The 17,691-nt window shown below is 40.2% G+C and overlaps 1 protein-coding gene across 1 annotated transcript in view; it reads left to right on the top strand.

Annotated features, from left to right (window-relative positions):
- fat4 (FAT atypical cadherin 4) overlaps nt 1-12,719 on the top strand; it is a 228,135-nt gene extending 215,416 nt beyond the window's left edge. Inside the window, exons 15-17 of the mRNA XM_057849592.1 lie at nt 4,843-5,060; nt 5,575-5,836; nt 9,812-12,719. Coding sequence (XP_057705575.1) covers nt 4,843-5,060; nt 5,575-5,836; nt 9,812-11,715 — 2,384 coding nt within the window. The 3' untranslated portion in view covers nt 11,716-12,719. The remainder of the gene's footprint in view (nt 1-4,842; nt 5,061-5,574; nt 5,837-9,811) is intronic.
- The last annotated feature ends 4,972 nt before the right edge of the window (nt 12,720-17,691 follow it).

Raw genomic sequence — 17,691 nt, 5'->3', positions numbered from 1 at the left:
GCCTATATATGAAAACAGTTTTAAAATAGGCCATTCATTGACGGTGCGCCTTATATTCCGATCAGAACTGTTAATAACAGCCGTATAGTACAGGGTGACCCAAAAAAAAGTTTACACTCAGTTGACTGCTTGTTTAAAAGCCATTGTAACATATCTAAATAGGTTGTCATGCTTAAGTGATTCATTAAGGTCACTCAATGCAGCTGGTAATCTCTCGTCTCTACAATTCCTGTGCTTCTGCTGAAAATGAAGAAAACTTTAGTTGTACCTGAATTGCTGCGTGCCGGTCTGACACCTACTGAGATTGCAGCAAATCTGAGAATATCCAGATGTGCAGTCTACAAAGTTAAAAAGAAGCTGAAAGATACTGGAACAGCCTCACAAAAACCTGGGTCTGGAAGTGCCGATCTGTGCGGACCAAAAAGTTGATTGACAAGGTGATATGTGGCCACCCCAGAGTCCAGATCTCATTCCCCTGGATTATAGCATATGGGCAACTGTGGAGGACAGTGCCTGTAAGAAGCCACAAACTTCTGTGGCAGCCTTGGAGAGGTCCATTGTTAGATCTTGGGAAAAGATGACAGCATCCTACATAAAGAAGACCTGTCAAGCGGCAAATGGCAAATGGCAGGCGCCTGGAGGCTGTTGTGACACTTAAGGAAGGACACATTGAAAAATAGAGTGTACTGTACATGTTCTTTACAATAATGTATAATTTGTGATTAAATTCTAATTCTAAGATGAATAAACATGGCATTTAAGTTGTATTATGGCAGTGTAAACTTTTTTTTGGGTCACCCTGTATAACGGCGTTTCTAACGGCGTTATTTTTTTCAGTAGTGAGTAATCTAATTACTTACTTTTCCCATCTTTGCTACGCCGTAGCCGTTACTGAGGATGTGAAGAGGTGCATTACTACAATTTGGTCGAATGAAGCGCAAGTTGTCTTATTTTGTCCCACCTCTGCCTGCCTGTCCTGGACAGTGCAGAGCGGGGGGAGGAGGAAAGAGAGTGGTAACGCCGTTGAAAACGCAATGATGATGGGCTGGTTGGCTAGGAGCGTTAGCATAGCATTAGCATTTAGAATGGCAAGCGTCATTTTAAACTCTAAGGCATTTTTTTTTACATACAGTTCGTGGTGTCCAGGTGGGTACAATTAATTGAAAATAATGTACTGTTTTCCTGCTGAGTGTGCATTATCATCACCATGTCAGCATTGTCCTTGCAGACGCTAGTCATGGTTCGGTACGTACCGCGGTACAGGGGTCACAGTTTGGTGCGGGTTCAGGACAACAGGAAAGACAAAAAGGCTTTTCTTACAGCATTTGAAAGGTAAAAGTTTGGATACCGTTACACTCTTATATAGGTGATTTTTTTTTTTTTTTTTTAATGTAAAAAGTGTGATCTTTGTTCAATCCAATCAGTTAAGACAAACATCTTTGATGTGAAAGATGTTATATATTGTACAATATGATAAAATGTAGGCCAATGAAAAGTAACATTTGAGTTACTAATTACTCTTACAATGAGGTAACTGAGTTACTAACTCAATTAGTTTTTGGGAGAAGTAATTTGTAGCTGTAACTGATTATTTTTTTAAAGTAACACTGATTCCGATGCGCCTTATAGTGCGGAATATCCGGTAAATCACTTTGTACAAGTAAAAATAAGCTTTTTTTTTTTTTTTTTTTTTTAATAGTGACCTAGCTGGCAAAGCTCATTCAAGGCATTTTCCCAAACTCTCACTGAGTGTTGCTGGACACTGATGCAGTGGGGATTTAAAAACTCACTGATCAGAGTCCACTGAAACACTATACTGCTGCTTTTTTTATTCATTACAGCAGGGGAAGGATGCGGTAAACATTTGAAGGAAGCCTGGTAAAATAGTTTAAGACCATGCATTTGTGGATTAATTTATAATAGATAGGATGACATTTAGTGTTGTAGGCAGCGTCATTACCCGACCGCTCAAAATTCAAGGGCCCTGCTGATTTGAAGTATTCCTTGCACGCAACGTGGATGGAGACAAACAATGCGAGGTTTATTAAACAGGGTGTTTGACAGCTGTTTGTCTTATTCTTGCTTCTTCGTGAAAATACCCAGAAGAAAAATATGCGGCACAGCTGCTCATCTTTCAGCGGCTCAGAGGGCGAAGACAGAGTGATGTTGTTGACACAGCTGGTGGGAGCAAGGCTGCCTGGCATTTCTGTATAGACAGCGTTATCAATGTGTCAGTGATATAGATCGCACTCTATTTTTTGGCAAAGACTGCATTTTTTTAGCTCATCTGCTGTATTTGGGACAATGCAAAAGTAACTAAAATGATGTAATGCGAAAACAAATTGTAAGGCTGATACCATTTTTTGCCTCCTGATATTCCGGTATGTGCTTTACTGGTACTAATTATTTTTAATATATTTTTATAGTTTTTACTATGCAAAATACACTGATTAACTCTTTGGCTGCTATTGACAGCCCTAGACTTCCAATCCATTTGAAATATGAGGACTGGCAGCAAATGTTCATTCGCTGCCACCTACCCTCTCCAAACAGATTGGATACTAGTATACTAGGGACACAAATACTAGTGATACACTCATTTAAATGCAACGTTAGTAGTTGTTGGTAATGAGTAGCTGATGCATTGACAACATGCTGCGATAGCCATGTTGTGCTATGCAGTCAAAAGCCCCTTTCACACACACCTTAACACTGTTTAAATCACAGGCTTTAAACGGGCAGCCCTTATGTGTGAACGTAATTTCCCGGGTCAACTGACATCGAGATGATGCGGACATTTACCGAATCGTGCCATAGTATAATGTCCCGGACTTTCACGGGAAGCGGTATGTGTGACAGCAGGCGTTAAAAATTCCTTGGTCACAGCATGAAGATTGATTACGTAAATACCATGGCGGGCCAATCGTCATTTCCTCTTTCTTCGCATTTAGACCAAAAGCGGTAAACAAACATCACAATTATCAACGTGGCAAACTGGAAATAGCAAAATTAAACTGAAAACATAACAAAATAAAATTGCTACTGGATCATAAAGCCGAGGAAGAGAGTCCATCGTCCATCTTTGGAAATGTGTGGTTTATTTTGTTGCCGATGCAGACCGAAAATTACGTCATGTCCGGGTTATAAAATCGCGCCAGGCGCCCTCCCCGCACAAAGAGCGCCGAGTCAGCAACAAGGGACAAGTCTGTGAACGTGTCCAACCCGCGTTATTCCCAGGATATCTCTCCATGACACGATCAAATCCGCGTCACGTTACATGGGATTTTACCGGGATATAAGTCTGAAAGGGACTAAACCAATGCCCTTTGGCCTATTTTTTTGAAAATATCTTCCATATCCCAAGCAAAGTTTAAATATGAGTTCAAATATAATTTAAAAATCCAAATATTGCAACTAAAGCTGCAGCTATCGAATATTTTAGTAATCGAGTAATCGACTGAAAATTTTATCGATTAATCGAGTAATCGGATAAAACGTTTTTCTTTAGGTAAAGAGAAATTGTAAATATACATGAGGAAAAAAATACATTTAATCCAATATTGAACCATTTCCAATCAATCAATGTCTTTATTTTCGATGTACATCGTTGAAAACAGCCAACAATTGCATCTGAGATGTGACTAGAAAAAAAATTCACTGCTTTCACTCAAAAAACTTCTAGATTTTATTTAAAAAAATATATTTCTTACCTAAAAATATAATTGCGCTTGATAACGCATATCACTTGAAAGCTAAGTATTTTTCCCACGTGTTTCTATTGAATTTCCATTTGTGTCAAGCTATTTTTAAATTCTAGTTAAGTTTTAAGTTAAACTGTAAATACTGATAGGATTTTGAGTTTTTGCAGTGTTCAAAATAAATGTATGATACCTGCTGTATTGGAGCACATTAGGGACCAGTGCTACTTGGTGTTTTATTCAGCAATGATTACTGAGCTAAAACTGACAGTTAGCTTTACTATGTTTTAATTTTACACCCTCATCACTCTACAGCGCTGTGTTTTTACAGATTAAATAAACCTATATGTAAGACACGTTAGCCACGCATCGTCAGTGGTCATAATCAATAGAAACTTACGTTACGAAAACGTTACTTGAGCGAGTGACAGTAACGTTATATTTATTAGCGCCGAGAAGTCTACTGCATAAAGATGGCGGCTGTGTACTAACGCTGCCCAGACGCGGCCGAGTCTGTCATTTCGCATCTAGTCCTAAATGCATGCGATATCTATGAGACGCATCGGACACTACCTGCTTCCACACTAGCATCATGCGGGCGTAGTTTTTAGCTACGTCGGCGTAGTTTGTAGCGGCTGTCGGCTGCAGTAAGTTTTTTTTAATTTTTTTTTTATTGCTTCTTCCTCTACGCATGTGACGTCAGCGCGTTGTCCCGCATTAAAAGTAGTCCGGGCAAAATGTGATTCTTAGAGCTGGCAAAATTAAACGATTCCTCGAGTTGAATAAAACTACTCGGATCAGTTTTTAAACTCGAGTTACTCAAGTTACTCGTTTCAGCTCTAATTGCAACATTCAATGTTCTACATTCACCGCTAGCGGGTACCTTGGTTTCAGATTTACACCACTACTTTGCTCAGTGACATATGGGACCCTCTTATTGGACGTACTAAAGTTTGGCTGGTGTATCTGTAATTACGAGTGAGAAATGAACGTCCAATTTGTGGGTCTGGCCGCTGAATAAGGAACAAACCAACACGAGTGTACCGCAGCTGCAGAGCAAGCAATGATTCAAAGCCACTGCAGAACTTTGAAGACTGAAACAGATGATGAAAATTCTTTGTCTTTGTTCCGGTCTGTTGCGCAGATATGACAGCCGACACGGCGTTATCCCTAGACGGTACCGGTCGCCTGGACTACGCCCTCAAACAGGGCCCTAAACGTGACGTCCTGCTGAGGCGGTCACTGCAGAGCGGGACCCCCAACCCTGCGGGTCCTAGCCATCTGGAGGTCAAGTTCAGGACACGTGGCAAGAGTGGCACATTGCTGCACGTGCAGGAAAGCAATAATTACACCACTGTTAAGGTAAGAAAGCCGATATATGATCATTTGTGCAAATAAACTCTACTCCCGCCTTCTACTTGTCCAGTGCTGTTAATGTATCACCCACCATTTCCGCACATGACTTCCCTGAGAGCAGCAAACAGGCTGTTCCTTTGGTTAAACAGAGTCAGATTGATCCAACTTATGAATAATGAAACGAGGCAGCTCTGGAATAAAATGTTTTCCAAGGGAAGTCAATGCCCCTAAAGTATTGAACATGATCACGAGAGGAAGTCTGGAGTTTGAGTTATCAGCGCCAACGAACAAAAACAATTATTATGAGGAACGGCACAGTCAACAATGTGAAAATACGCTTTTTTAGAAAAGGACTACCATCAGTGAAACTAGAGGATGTTAGATTGATCTAACAGTCTGTACGGAGTAAAAACAAAACTTAACCATTGTCTTCATATCTTATGGGTGTTGTGGGTTTGTGATAGACTGGTCTAAATAAATGATAAATAATTAATCAAACCTCTGTCACCCTTTCTCATAGCTGAGAAATGGCAACATCCACTACATCTCAGACGCGGGCGTTGGTGGCAAAGTGGAGAGGACTCTGGGTGATGTGGTGTTGTCAGACGGTCTCTGGCACACCCTCCTGCTGGTTAAGAATGGCTCCACCACTTTGATACAAGTGGACAACAGCTACTCCCGCGTCATCCAGCATCCAACCCAGGACTTTGGAGGTCTTGATGTCCTCAGTTTCTCCCTCGGAGGGATCCCGCCTGGTCCAGCACATCAGAAAACTGCAGCAGGTGAGGTTCTAAAGCAACGATCCTCGGTTAAAATTTGGAGGGTTTTCTTGGAGCAAAAGTCCAAACATTAAAAAGATTCCATTTGTGTGGCAGACTAGTAAAAAACAAAAAAAAAATGAATTTGGGTTTATAATAGAATGATGCTACGGTAGAGTTATGAGGTATGAAAATCACTCCCCTTTCGGCGAAATTCGCCGTTTTGAAGTCAAAAAGGGTGAATTGTGCATATCCGAGGAGAACATTTTTATGGGGGTGGGGGGGTCGTAAGTCCATCTAACTAACTAATGACATAATTTATTGAAGTTGCTAAGCCTGTCGCGATATGCAATGAGTCCATTTATCGCAAGGTAAATAAAAATGAGGGCGGTTTAATCACCGCGTGCATGCATACATTCGTGCATGCGTGTAGATGACATATGAGACTCCAGTTGTTGTGTCCAGATTTTTAATGGTCAACAACACGCCGTAGAATTACAGTTCACACATACAAAATAAAGAAACACATCTATATTAAACACTGCAAACGTTAGCATTGCTACACTGAGACTAATGGGGAAAAAAGACAACTTACTTTAGCTTGCTATGAAAAATTGCCAGTCTTTTCCAAAACGCAATATTGCGGTTCAAAGGTGACACTTCAAACATGAAAAATCGCTAGTTAACAGTATTTGCAAACGAAAAAATGAAAGAAAAAAATATCTATTAGTGACACCACAAGCGATGACGAAAAGTGCTTTTTGTGGAGTGTAAAGTTGTTAGCGGTTTAGCGAACGTACTTCCGGTGAACATTTCAAAATAAAAGCACGCCACGTTTGTCATATAAATAACGATTGCTGGAGTTCATCCCACATACTTTAGAATTAATACTATAATATGTAAATACTATAATACTACATAATTCAGATTTTACACTAAGAATAACTTTAAAATGACACCCTTTTTAAAAAAATATGATTGGCAATTAATATTATAATTATTATAATACCATTATACATAGTAGTATACTATAACAATAATGCTAGACATTTTTTTTTTTTTTTATAAGAATTGTTTTGAATAATGTTGGAAAGGCGAAGTCAGTGTTCTGAATCTGTTTACATTCCATTCTTTCGCACTAGTAAATGCTATCAGCTAAGCCTGCACAATATTATTTGAACATCGCAATGTGCGCATGTGCAATAGTCACATCGCAGGACGTGCATTTTTTTTTTTTAACATTTAAACTTTTGTTTTACTTCATGAACGCAGCAAGTGTGCAGATCCTGGAATAAACTGAGCTATAAAAATTAGGGCCAATGGACATTTTTCAGAGCATCGGAATTTAAAAACAACATACATTCATTTTTTTTCTGCACCATGCTCATACAGCACCACAGTGTCTCACTCTCCCTCCTGCTAGGCAGCGTGACCAAACTGTTTTTCTTCATCAAAAGTGCAACTATCCCAAACGGAGTTATTCAAGTTATTTGGTGAAAATTTTCTCGTTTTAGTATCGCAATATAATATCGCAAACTCCCCAAAAATCACAATGATAATTTTTTCCAATATCGTTCAGGCCTACTATCAGCATTTCACCTCAGTCTTCATGTGTGATTAATTATTGTTATTTACATGTTTATTTGTACTTTAATAAATAATTTTAGTGTTCAAAATGTTTTTGTGACTTAATAAGCGTCAACAAAAATTTAATTGCTTAATTAGTAAAAAATATATATATATATAAATATTCTGATCACGTCATTTTCAAAGTATCGGAATCAGCAAAAAAATATCGGACATGCCTTTTTTAAATATATATATATATATATATATATATATATATATATATATATATATATATATATATATATATTTTTTTTTTTTTTAATTAAATCGTTTTCTAATTGTATTTAACGTTACAGACATAATATGTTACACTCATCCAGAGTCTTTAGTTGAGGCTTAAGGTAGGGTTATCAAATTTATCCCGTTAACGGAGGTAATTAATTATTATTTTTTTTAATTTATCATGTTAAAATATTTAACACAATTAACGCATGCACTGCATGACCCACTCACGCATTGTCACGTTCAATCTGTAATGGCGTCGTTTTACCTATATATAGAGCTAAAAGGCAGCGTAAAATGAGTAGAGTGAATTTTGGCAGCCTTTGGAGCCTTTTTTTCATTGGCTAAAGCCTTACAATCCCTCCCTACGATTAGAAATATCGTGGGAAGCAATGTGGGGAAGAAAGGTAGTAATTGATCTTTTTCTTAACACCCTATGTCCGTTCCCAACGCAGAGAAGATATATTAATTGGTACCACTACGCACAGTCATGGTTGCACTTCCCATCATGCATTTAGGCAGAACAGTTAAATGGCTACAGTATAATTTACTGAAAGCTCAACTAATACACTAGATGGCAATATTTAGTCACAATTTACAAAGTGACATTTATCCTTTAAGAGTTACAAGTCTTTCTATCCGTGGATCCCTCTCACAGAAAGAATGTTAATAATGTAAATGCCATCTTGAGGATTTATTGTCATAATAAACAAATACAGTACCTATGTCCTGTATGTTGAATGTATGTATTCGTCCGAGTTTTATTCATTTTTTTCTTAATGCATTGCCAAAATGTATATGATCGGGAAAAATTATCGGGAATGATTGGAATTGAATCGGGAGCAAAAAAAGAAAAAAGCAATCGGATCGGGAAATATCGGGATCGGCAGATACTCAAACTAAAACGATCGGATCGGGAGCAAAGAAACATGATCGGAACAACCCTAATATATATATTATATATATTATTAGTCGACTAATTGTAAAAATAGTCGGCTGACTAATCGGGAGAAAATTAGTCGTTTGGGACAGCCCTACCGGAACATATTTCCTCCACACCCATGTCACCTTTTTAACCCCTGACCCATTTACGTGCCTGAGTTATGAAAAAAATCTAATGTAGCTGATAAAGTGAAACTTGATGCTCCTATCCGTGAGTACGTCTAAGAACCAGCCCTTGCATGATAGGCAGCATTTTCATTAACCCTCCAAAAAATGAATGAATCATCTGCAGTTCCATTTTCCGGCCTTACTTGGTCAACATCTGACGAGTATATTTCAGTTTGACACCCACCGCTGAGATTTACCTGCTCTGAATTTACAGTAGTTGAGCAAATGTTGCGTTATCCAAATATCAATCACAGAGGTGGGGAAAAAAGAGCAAATAATGATTTAATCTGACTTCCCTTGGAGCGTGTTACCTTTGAGAATATTCGGTACTTTCAGCTTTGGTTCCTGTATTTCCGAGCTAAATCACAGATCTGATATCCTTGAGGCTGTGCTGAGGACTGTTTGGAAAAGGTGAAACAGAGTGTTTCCAGACAGTCGGAATGCAGCATAGTAAATTTCCTTCTTTCCAGGGACGGAAAACGAATCTAATGCCACAGACTAATATGGTAATAATCTTGATTTGTTGGAGGAGGGCACATTTCCGAGCATGCAGACTCACGTCAACCATCTTTGACCTCAACAGTACTGTGCATCTTCAATGTTTAATCATCAAACTCAAAATGGCCTGAATGTGCACTGCAGTGAATTTAATAATAATAAAAGAAATATTGAGGCAGTGTTGTTTGGCAATATACAAAGCCAGAGATTAAATTACATACGGACGCACTCATCGAACACAGATGTATGTCTGGAAGCTACAACAGCTCCGACGATGGACTATCTGTTTTGGATAGAACGCTCACCATTTTTCTTTATATAAATCAGAAAGTAAAGCATGTATTTGTTTTCCACCAATTAGCTATCCAAACAGTATTCCTTTTGTTGTGATCAGAGCTCCCAGTTCCTGTTTGTTTGAGAGGAAATGAGCAAGCACCAATCCCAGCAAATCAGTCACTCAGCGCTGATCTCACTCCAGGAAACTGTTGTGTCCTCCTAGCTTCTAATGGCTGTTTGCTTTCTCCTATTTTTTGTCCGCAGGCTTTGATGGCTGCCTGGCCTTTATTAAATATAATGGCGAGAACCTGCCTTTCACCGGGGAACACAGTCTCGTCGCCTTATCGAAGACCAGTCCATCTGTCAAAATTGGCTGCAGAGGTCCGAACCTGTGTGAGAGCAGCCCGTGCTGGGATGGCCTAATGTGCATCAACCAATGGTACACATACCAGTGCGTCCCACCTGGCGACTGCGCCTCTAGTCCCTGTCAAAACCAAGGAAGCTGTGTGCCAGATCCCCGTTCGGGTTTCAGCTGTGTCTGCACCGAGTTCTACACTGGAAAGATGTGCGAGACCCAGGTGGCCTGCCTGGGTGTCCAGTGCCCTCAAGGGACCATCTGCAAGACAGCAAACAACGGCGGTTTTGTCTGCAGTCAAAACCCCGCTACAGAAGCCATGGTTCTTCCCATTTGGGCGGTCCCTGCTATCATCGGGAGCTGTGCCACGGTTCTCGCTTTGGTGGTGCTCAGTCTCATCTTGTGTAACCACTGCAAGGGTCGCAAGAAAACCAAAGTTCCAAAGGATTCAAAGGAGAAGAAACCCAAGGAAAAGAAGAAAAAGAAAAAGGGCAGTGAAAATGTGGCATTCGATGACCCGGATAACATCCCACCATATGGAGATGACATGGCGGTCCGCAAGCAACCAGAAGGGAATCCCAAGCCAGATATAATCGAGAGGGAGAATCCATATCTGATCTATGATGAATCAGATATCCCTCACAACAATGAGGCTGTCCCAAGTGCTCCCTGTGCCCCTTGTAATGGCCCGGAGGCCGATATCGAGCACTATGACATTGATAATGCCAGTAGCATCGCACCATCCGACGCAGATATCATCCAGCATTACAAGCAATTCCGAAGCCACACGCCCAAATTCTCCATTCAGAGGCACAGTCCCTTGGGATTTGCAAGACAGTCCCCATTGCCTCTGGGCGCCACCAGTTACAACTACCAGCCTCAGTACACTCAAGCACTTCGATCCACCCCGCTCAGTCACGCCCACTCAGCTTGCCCTACGCCGAATCACCTTTCCAGGCATTCCCCGGCCCCGTTCACAAAACCCTCCTCCTTTTACAGAAACACTCCGACCAGGGAGCTCAACCTGGCCCGCCGCGAGGGTAGCCCCCTGGAACTCCACAATGACATGTGCCAGCCGGCGCCCATGTTCAACTACGCCACCCGGCTGGGGAGGCGCAGCAAGAGTCCACAGACCATGGCCAGCCACGGCCACACGTCCCGCCCGGGGAGTCGTCTCAAGCAGCCCATCGAGCAGATCCCATTGGAGACTGGCCCCCCTGTGGGGCTTTCCATCGAGGAAGTGGAGCGGCTGAACAATCCGCGTCCTCGAAACCCCAGTATATGCAGCGCTGACCACGGGCGCTCCAGCTCCGAAGAAGACTGCCACCGGCCTCTGTCACGGGTCCGCAACCCCGCTGATGGCATCCCCGCCCCGGAATCTTCTTCAGAGAGTGACTCACATGACTCCTTCACCTGCTCGGAGATGGAGTACGACCGGGAAAAACCAGTTTCTTACAGCTCCCGGGTACCCAAGCTCTCACAAGTCAACGAGTCCGACGCGGACGATGAGGACTACGGCGGGAGGCTGAAGCAGAGGCGGTACTCAAGCCGGCGGGCAGAAGGGGGTCCTGGTATGACACAGGTGCCCGCCAATGAGAAGCACAACACCCTGCCTCATAAACTTGGCCCGTCAGCTGGGGTTTTCAACTGGGACAATCTTTTGAGCTGGGGCCCTGGTTTTGGACATTACGTCGATGTGTTCAAGGACTTAGCCATGCTTCCAGAAAACACATCGGCAAAGGACATTGAAATGAACAGTAGAGACGGCTCTGTCACCATTCTAAATGAAGGAGAAGCGGAACAGTACGTATGAGACTATTTATTATGGCGACATTCGCTGAACAGAACATCGGACTATGTCGATGTGTTTTTAATCGAAAAATGACGACGACTCTCGATGCAGTAAGGCAGAACCAACGGCACAAGAATTCACCTTGGAAAGGTTTCACCAGTCCTTCGTCCAGCTGTCCCATCATGCGTTGTTTGTACCTTTTGAAGAAGCCCGTGTCTGAATTCAATTAACCTCCATGCGTGTTATCTCGGTGAAACGTTTCTGTTTCTTATTACCGATATTGCCTCTCCCTTGCAGCTCGAAAGATAAGACGGCAGATTCAATTAACACTCCCAGCTGTAGAATGAAACAAAACTCCTGTTCAGACGTTTTCGGTCGAGTTTTAATTCCCTCGCAAAGGAAGCGTGTGCGTTTTGATGGGCCCGCACCTGCAGGCCTCCGGTGTAAATCGCACCCATTCTCCGCCAGTTATCGCCTTGGGTTTTGTTTTCTCACAGAAGGCTGGCTAGTTTCTCCAAGAGTGACAATGAATCGAGTTGTCTGCCTTACACATTTGAGGATTACAGCATGGGGAGAAATTGGTGTTTTTGTGGTTTTGGGTGGTATAGTTTGCATTTCAACTTTTTTCTGCCGTTTTGTTTTTCAATCAACATGTTAACAACTTATGGATCATTTAAAGAAAAAAAGTGGCACAAACAAACAAAGACTATGTACAGTGTTCACACAATTCGAACATGGAGTCATTTGTCATTGGTGTATTTGTCAATTATGTTGTATGGTTGCTTTGTTTTTGTACATTTTATTAACTTAAATTACTTAAGGATTGTTTTTATGGATATTTTTTCAAAAGCCGAAATGTATGTTCTTACTTTCGGGGAAAGTAAGGGTTAAAGACCTATTTTTTACATCTGTTACATATGTAACATCAGTATTTTCCACTTTTTATAAAACTATAACATGCTGTATGCTTTGTACTTGTAAAAAGCCAATAACAGAATAAAAAAATATTTATTTAAAGCTCTTTGTTGATCTCTTTGCATACCATGTTGACAATTGTACGCGTTACTGTAATCTGATTACTTTCTTTCAGTAACGAGCAATCTAACGCGTTCATTTTTCCAAGCCAGTAATCTGATTAAAGTTAGTTTCCTCAGTGCCTGTGCGTTACTATTTTGTTGTTGCCTCATACTGTATGTAGAATGAAGAATACTGTAGTCATGTACGAAGAGCATTTGAATAGAAAATACTGCTCTAGAGTTTGAGAGTGACATCACATCTCATGTTTTCTCATCGAAAAAATTAGGGTCACGTGTATTACCATGCTGTGTGCGTGCCATCTGCCACGGCGGTCAACAACATAGCCTGGCTACCTATCAGGATGCTAATAGTAAAGGAGCCAGAGAGATACAACAAACGGCTGCATTTGCTCACTGGAGATACAGCCATTACTTCACATATCCGTCCAGTAAAGATGACAAAAATATCTCCGTGTGTTGCAAACTCTGCGCTGGCTCAAAAAGACTATCGACCGCTTAAAAATCAAATTCAACAAGGAAGCACTTGGAATTACAGCACAACGCAAAAAAAACTCGAAACAAAGCCGACAGGTAACGAGACAGCCAGCACTTCTACAGTTCGTAACCAGCCTTTATAATATGTGTAATTATGTATATTTTATAGTTAGAGTTTTTAATCATAGGCGGAGTTTTACATTTGTGGGACTGGGGGAAAAGCATGTTGAAGACTGAAACAAAAGTCAAAAGTCTGGACACACTTCATAATTTTTGCGTTTTATATATTTTCACTACTATTGTAAATTCTTACTGAAGACATCAAAACTTTGAACGAACATGTGGAATGGCAAAAAAAGTTAAATAACTCAAAAGAGGTTTTGTATTCTACATTCTTCAAAGTATACACCTTTGAGGTGTCTCCAAACTTTTGGCCAATACTATGTATGTGTATATATATATATATATATATATATATACACACATCTTGACACTGTTCGACTTCAATCAACTGTTCAAGTTGTTGTTGGTAGCGTTTGAAAGCTTACGTTTAAAGAAATTCGAAATATCCATCTTGCCTCCTCTGATGTAGTTTTGGCTAAGCAAAGCAAAGGATAGTTTCCAAGGTGCTAGTCACATGATCTGTTTGAAAAATGATTTCGACCCATTATGAAAACTTTACGTTGTAGGATTTTTGTTCATTTCATTAATTGTTGTTGTTTGTTTTATTGCTTTACAACTTTTATAGACATTTTAACAGCTACGTCTTTATTTCAAAAGGGAAGTTAAGAATTTTTTACATTAGGCTTAATCTTGGAGTTAGCAGGGGTCTAATTAGTCGTTGGAGTTGATTTAAACAAATTTCGTGTATTTTGTCAGTTATTTGTTAGTTTTAGGGCTCCGGAATGGCTATGCTAGGGCGAGTCAATGGTGGTTGAAATCAACTCTATTGACTAATTAAACCCCAGCTGACTCAAAGATTAAGCCTTATGTGAAAAACTCAATTACACGCGATGACATTATTCTGTTATTTTTATGTTGAGGCAGCAAAAGGAGAAAAATTGGTGAAAAGTAACTGATAAGTTACTTTGAAAGTAACTAGATTACTGATTAACACCTCAAAAAAAGTAATCAGTAATTAAATTACTTTTTTAAGTAATCCGTGACAACACTGGTCACGAGTTATAAAGTTTAAATTAAAAAAAAAAAAAAAAAAAAAGTTTTTTTTTTTTTTCACTTCACTTTTTTTATTATCACCATTACACAGGTGAACAACATTTCCTAGAACTGTAACTGTTTTTTTAAAAATACATTTTTACTCTTAAGGGGTACTTGGGCTAGCATAAAACTGATCAAAACAAGCCTTTGACCATTTCTCAATCCACCAAATTTGAAAACCATCTAAAAGTCACTGTCACGTGTCCCAAGCAGTTAAAAAAAATTTAGTCGTTGACCGAAAACCGAGATATTTTCCACAGTATTGGTGATCATGCAATCTGACGCACTTCACAGATTTTACAACCTGCAACTGAAGGTGCGAACGAAACGCCATTGAACTTCCCACGGAGCTCACGAGGCGTTTCCCCAAAAACCCGCAAAATGTCATCAAGCGTCTAATCCCCGTTCAAATGATTTCCATGTTGACTTTAGCTGTGTTTATGAAAGGATGTGGCACAGAGCTGCTGATGTTGGCCCCACCGCCGCCCCCCTCCAGAGAAATGTTTATGAAGATTGATGATTATGAGCTCCAGCCCTAGCGCCTCCTTTAGTCAGCATTCATTCATCCACCGTGGAATATAACTCAGCCTGAGAAGCAATGTGCCACATTTGACAATAAGAGTGCAAAGATAGTGCTTCAACCAACCTTTACTTCAACTCTCGAGAGGAATGAAGATTAAATCAAAAGCAGGCAGAGTTTGTCTGCCTTTCTATCAATTTACAATCCAATTGCATTGAATTTGGCTGGAACCTAAGATTGGATGCACTTCTGAAAAAGACTGTGTTACATATTTTGTGTCAGTAGATTTATCCTCTGTAGTACATTAAGTTCTATTTTATCTATAGTATGTGGATTAGTGTGTTTTGGAGCAGAAACAATTTTATGAGTAATTCCAGTTATTGCAGTTTTGATTACAAAAAGTGTACAGATTAGTGTTTCATCAATATTCGTTGTACTTTTGGTATCCGTACCGATTAATAACAAATAACGGTCCGATGCTGCGCAATTTGAACTCCTAAAGCATATGGTGGAAAACACTCAGGTGATTTGAAGTTCCGCTGAGACCCCCAATTTGGCCAACTTTCAAATTTGTCCGATATGCATGTGTGATACATCATTGGAAAGCTTGAAATCTCAATTTTTGGGAGGAAGTTAAATTTTGAAGAGGAGGGCATTTTTTTTTTTTTTTTTTTTAAATGTTTTTTTCAACAGCAAAACCCTATCTGGAGGTGAGAGCACACGAGAGCAGAATTACAGACGCCATGACTTTAACGAGATATTATCGCATACTTATCTTGTTTCGATCCAAAAACTCCATGTAGCATGCAGAGGTTGCGCTAGACTTTTTCGTTGTCTGTCATTTTGACTGACAGGGTCATAAAAATCCGGTCATAATCTATTTTTACCCGTCACTTAAATTTTTTAAATGATGATAATGACATTGTGGTGACCCTTTGTTTGGCATAATTCACCTTCCGTACTTGTGTGTCCATTTGGCCGAGCGCGTTACCGGTGTAGGTTCACTATCCTCTTCCCCTCACTATCCACTCGCTCTCGCTATATGATTGGCCGAAGAGTCGAAATGCTCTCCCGTGAAATGCCTGTTTAAAAATGTTCCCATTGTTACTTCTTGCGTTCGCTTAAAAGTGCCCATTTAAAAAGGAAAAGCGATGGATGATACTACACACAGAGCGTATTATTAACAAATGTTAAAGTTGTATAATCATATAGCAAGAATAAGGAACGTCACTGACAAGCACAGGCCCCCGCGAGTGGATAGTGAGGGGAATAGGATAGTGCGCCTACACCGCTACGACAGTCACGTGACAGAGACACTTAAGAGCCGCGCGCGGTCCCCTCACTATCCACTCGCTCTCGCTATATGATTGACCAAAGAGTCGAAATGCTCTCCCGTGAAATGCCTGTTTAAAAATGTTCCCGTTGTTACTTCTTGCGTTCACTTATAAGTGCCCATTTAAAAAGGAAAAGCGATGGATGATACTACACACAGAGCGTATTATTAACAAATGTTAAAGTTGTATAATCAAATAGCGAGAATAAGAAACGTCACTGACAAATGACAAGCGCAGGCCCCCGCGAGTGGACAGTGAGGGGAATAGGATAGTGCGCCTACAGCTAACAAGACTCTTAACATAGCATACCGCTTCAACATATTCAATAGTGTTTAGTTTTCATTCATTTTAAATTAATATTCTGTCCGAACAAGCTTAACAGAGAATCCACACCGTGCCATCACACATCAAGCAGATGAATATGTAACTTGTTCTCCGCAGTGACAAAAACAGCTGACTGTGGCCCCAGTAGGTAGGTAGCCTACCATATGTAGCATATGGAACAATGAAATTAACAGTTCACCTGCTGTGGCCTGAACGTAGTCTCACACTTTCCTCCTGGTGCGCATGGACTTGAATTGCATGCCCGCTTGTGCAGTCCCTGTTTTTTCACCTCTTTTATCAACACCATCGTCGTTTTGGGGCTTTTTGAAGAAACTTCGGACACTCAGTTGCCTTGACATTTTTTCAGAGTAAGGCCAACGACGTCATGCATCAAGAGAGACAATAGCTAATTAATATGCTCACTCGCCACCCTGTGGTCTGGGGTGTGAATTGCAACCGGTCAAAATGACGGATGGACTTGTTTTTTCCGTCACCGTTTTAAAAAATCAGTCAACGACGGAAAATATTCAGTTAACGCGACCCCTGGTAGCATGTATCACTGAGTGTCAAGACACAGCTGTGAATGGCCACAGCCAGATTTTTGGGGGATTTTATGGGGGAAACATGGTAATATAACAAGGGTCGCGATGCAGAAATCGCAGACATCAAGGAGTGGTCGAGACTTTCTTTTTCATATATATTATGCTTTTAAACGTTTTTAAAAAATATATTTTTCTTTGGATCGATTATTTATCATCTAACATATCGGAGAAAATGCGACAGTAACAAAATACAATTAAGCGATAGTTATGAGGTACATATCTGTGACTTTTTTACAGACGCCATTTTTTTCCATTTTGTGACATAATTTGTTTAAAAGTTTAGAATATGTGAGTGAATAATTTTTTAAAGTCGTTTTTTCTTTTTTTAATGAAATACGAGACATCAATTAACGATTCCAAGCTAAAAACGACAGACATTTTGAATAATAAATATAATTACCTTCGTTTTATGGCTGGGTTGAAACAAAAGCAGTTGCGTGATTTCTGTAAACGGGGATCTTCAGGGTAAAACTGACAAAAATAAAAAG

Source organism: Corythoichthys intestinalis, chromosome 11, assembly GCF_030265065.1.
Source record: "Corythoichthys intestinalis isolate RoL2023-P3 chromosome 11, ASM3026506v1, whole genome shotgun sequence".
In the NCBI taxonomy this organism is placed as follows: Eukaryota; Metazoa; Chordata; class Actinopteri; order Syngnathiformes; family Syngnathidae; genus Corythoichthys; species Corythoichthys intestinalis.
Note: the sequence above shows the minus strand (reverse complement) of the source record. Positions and strands in the feature narration are given on the sequence as shown.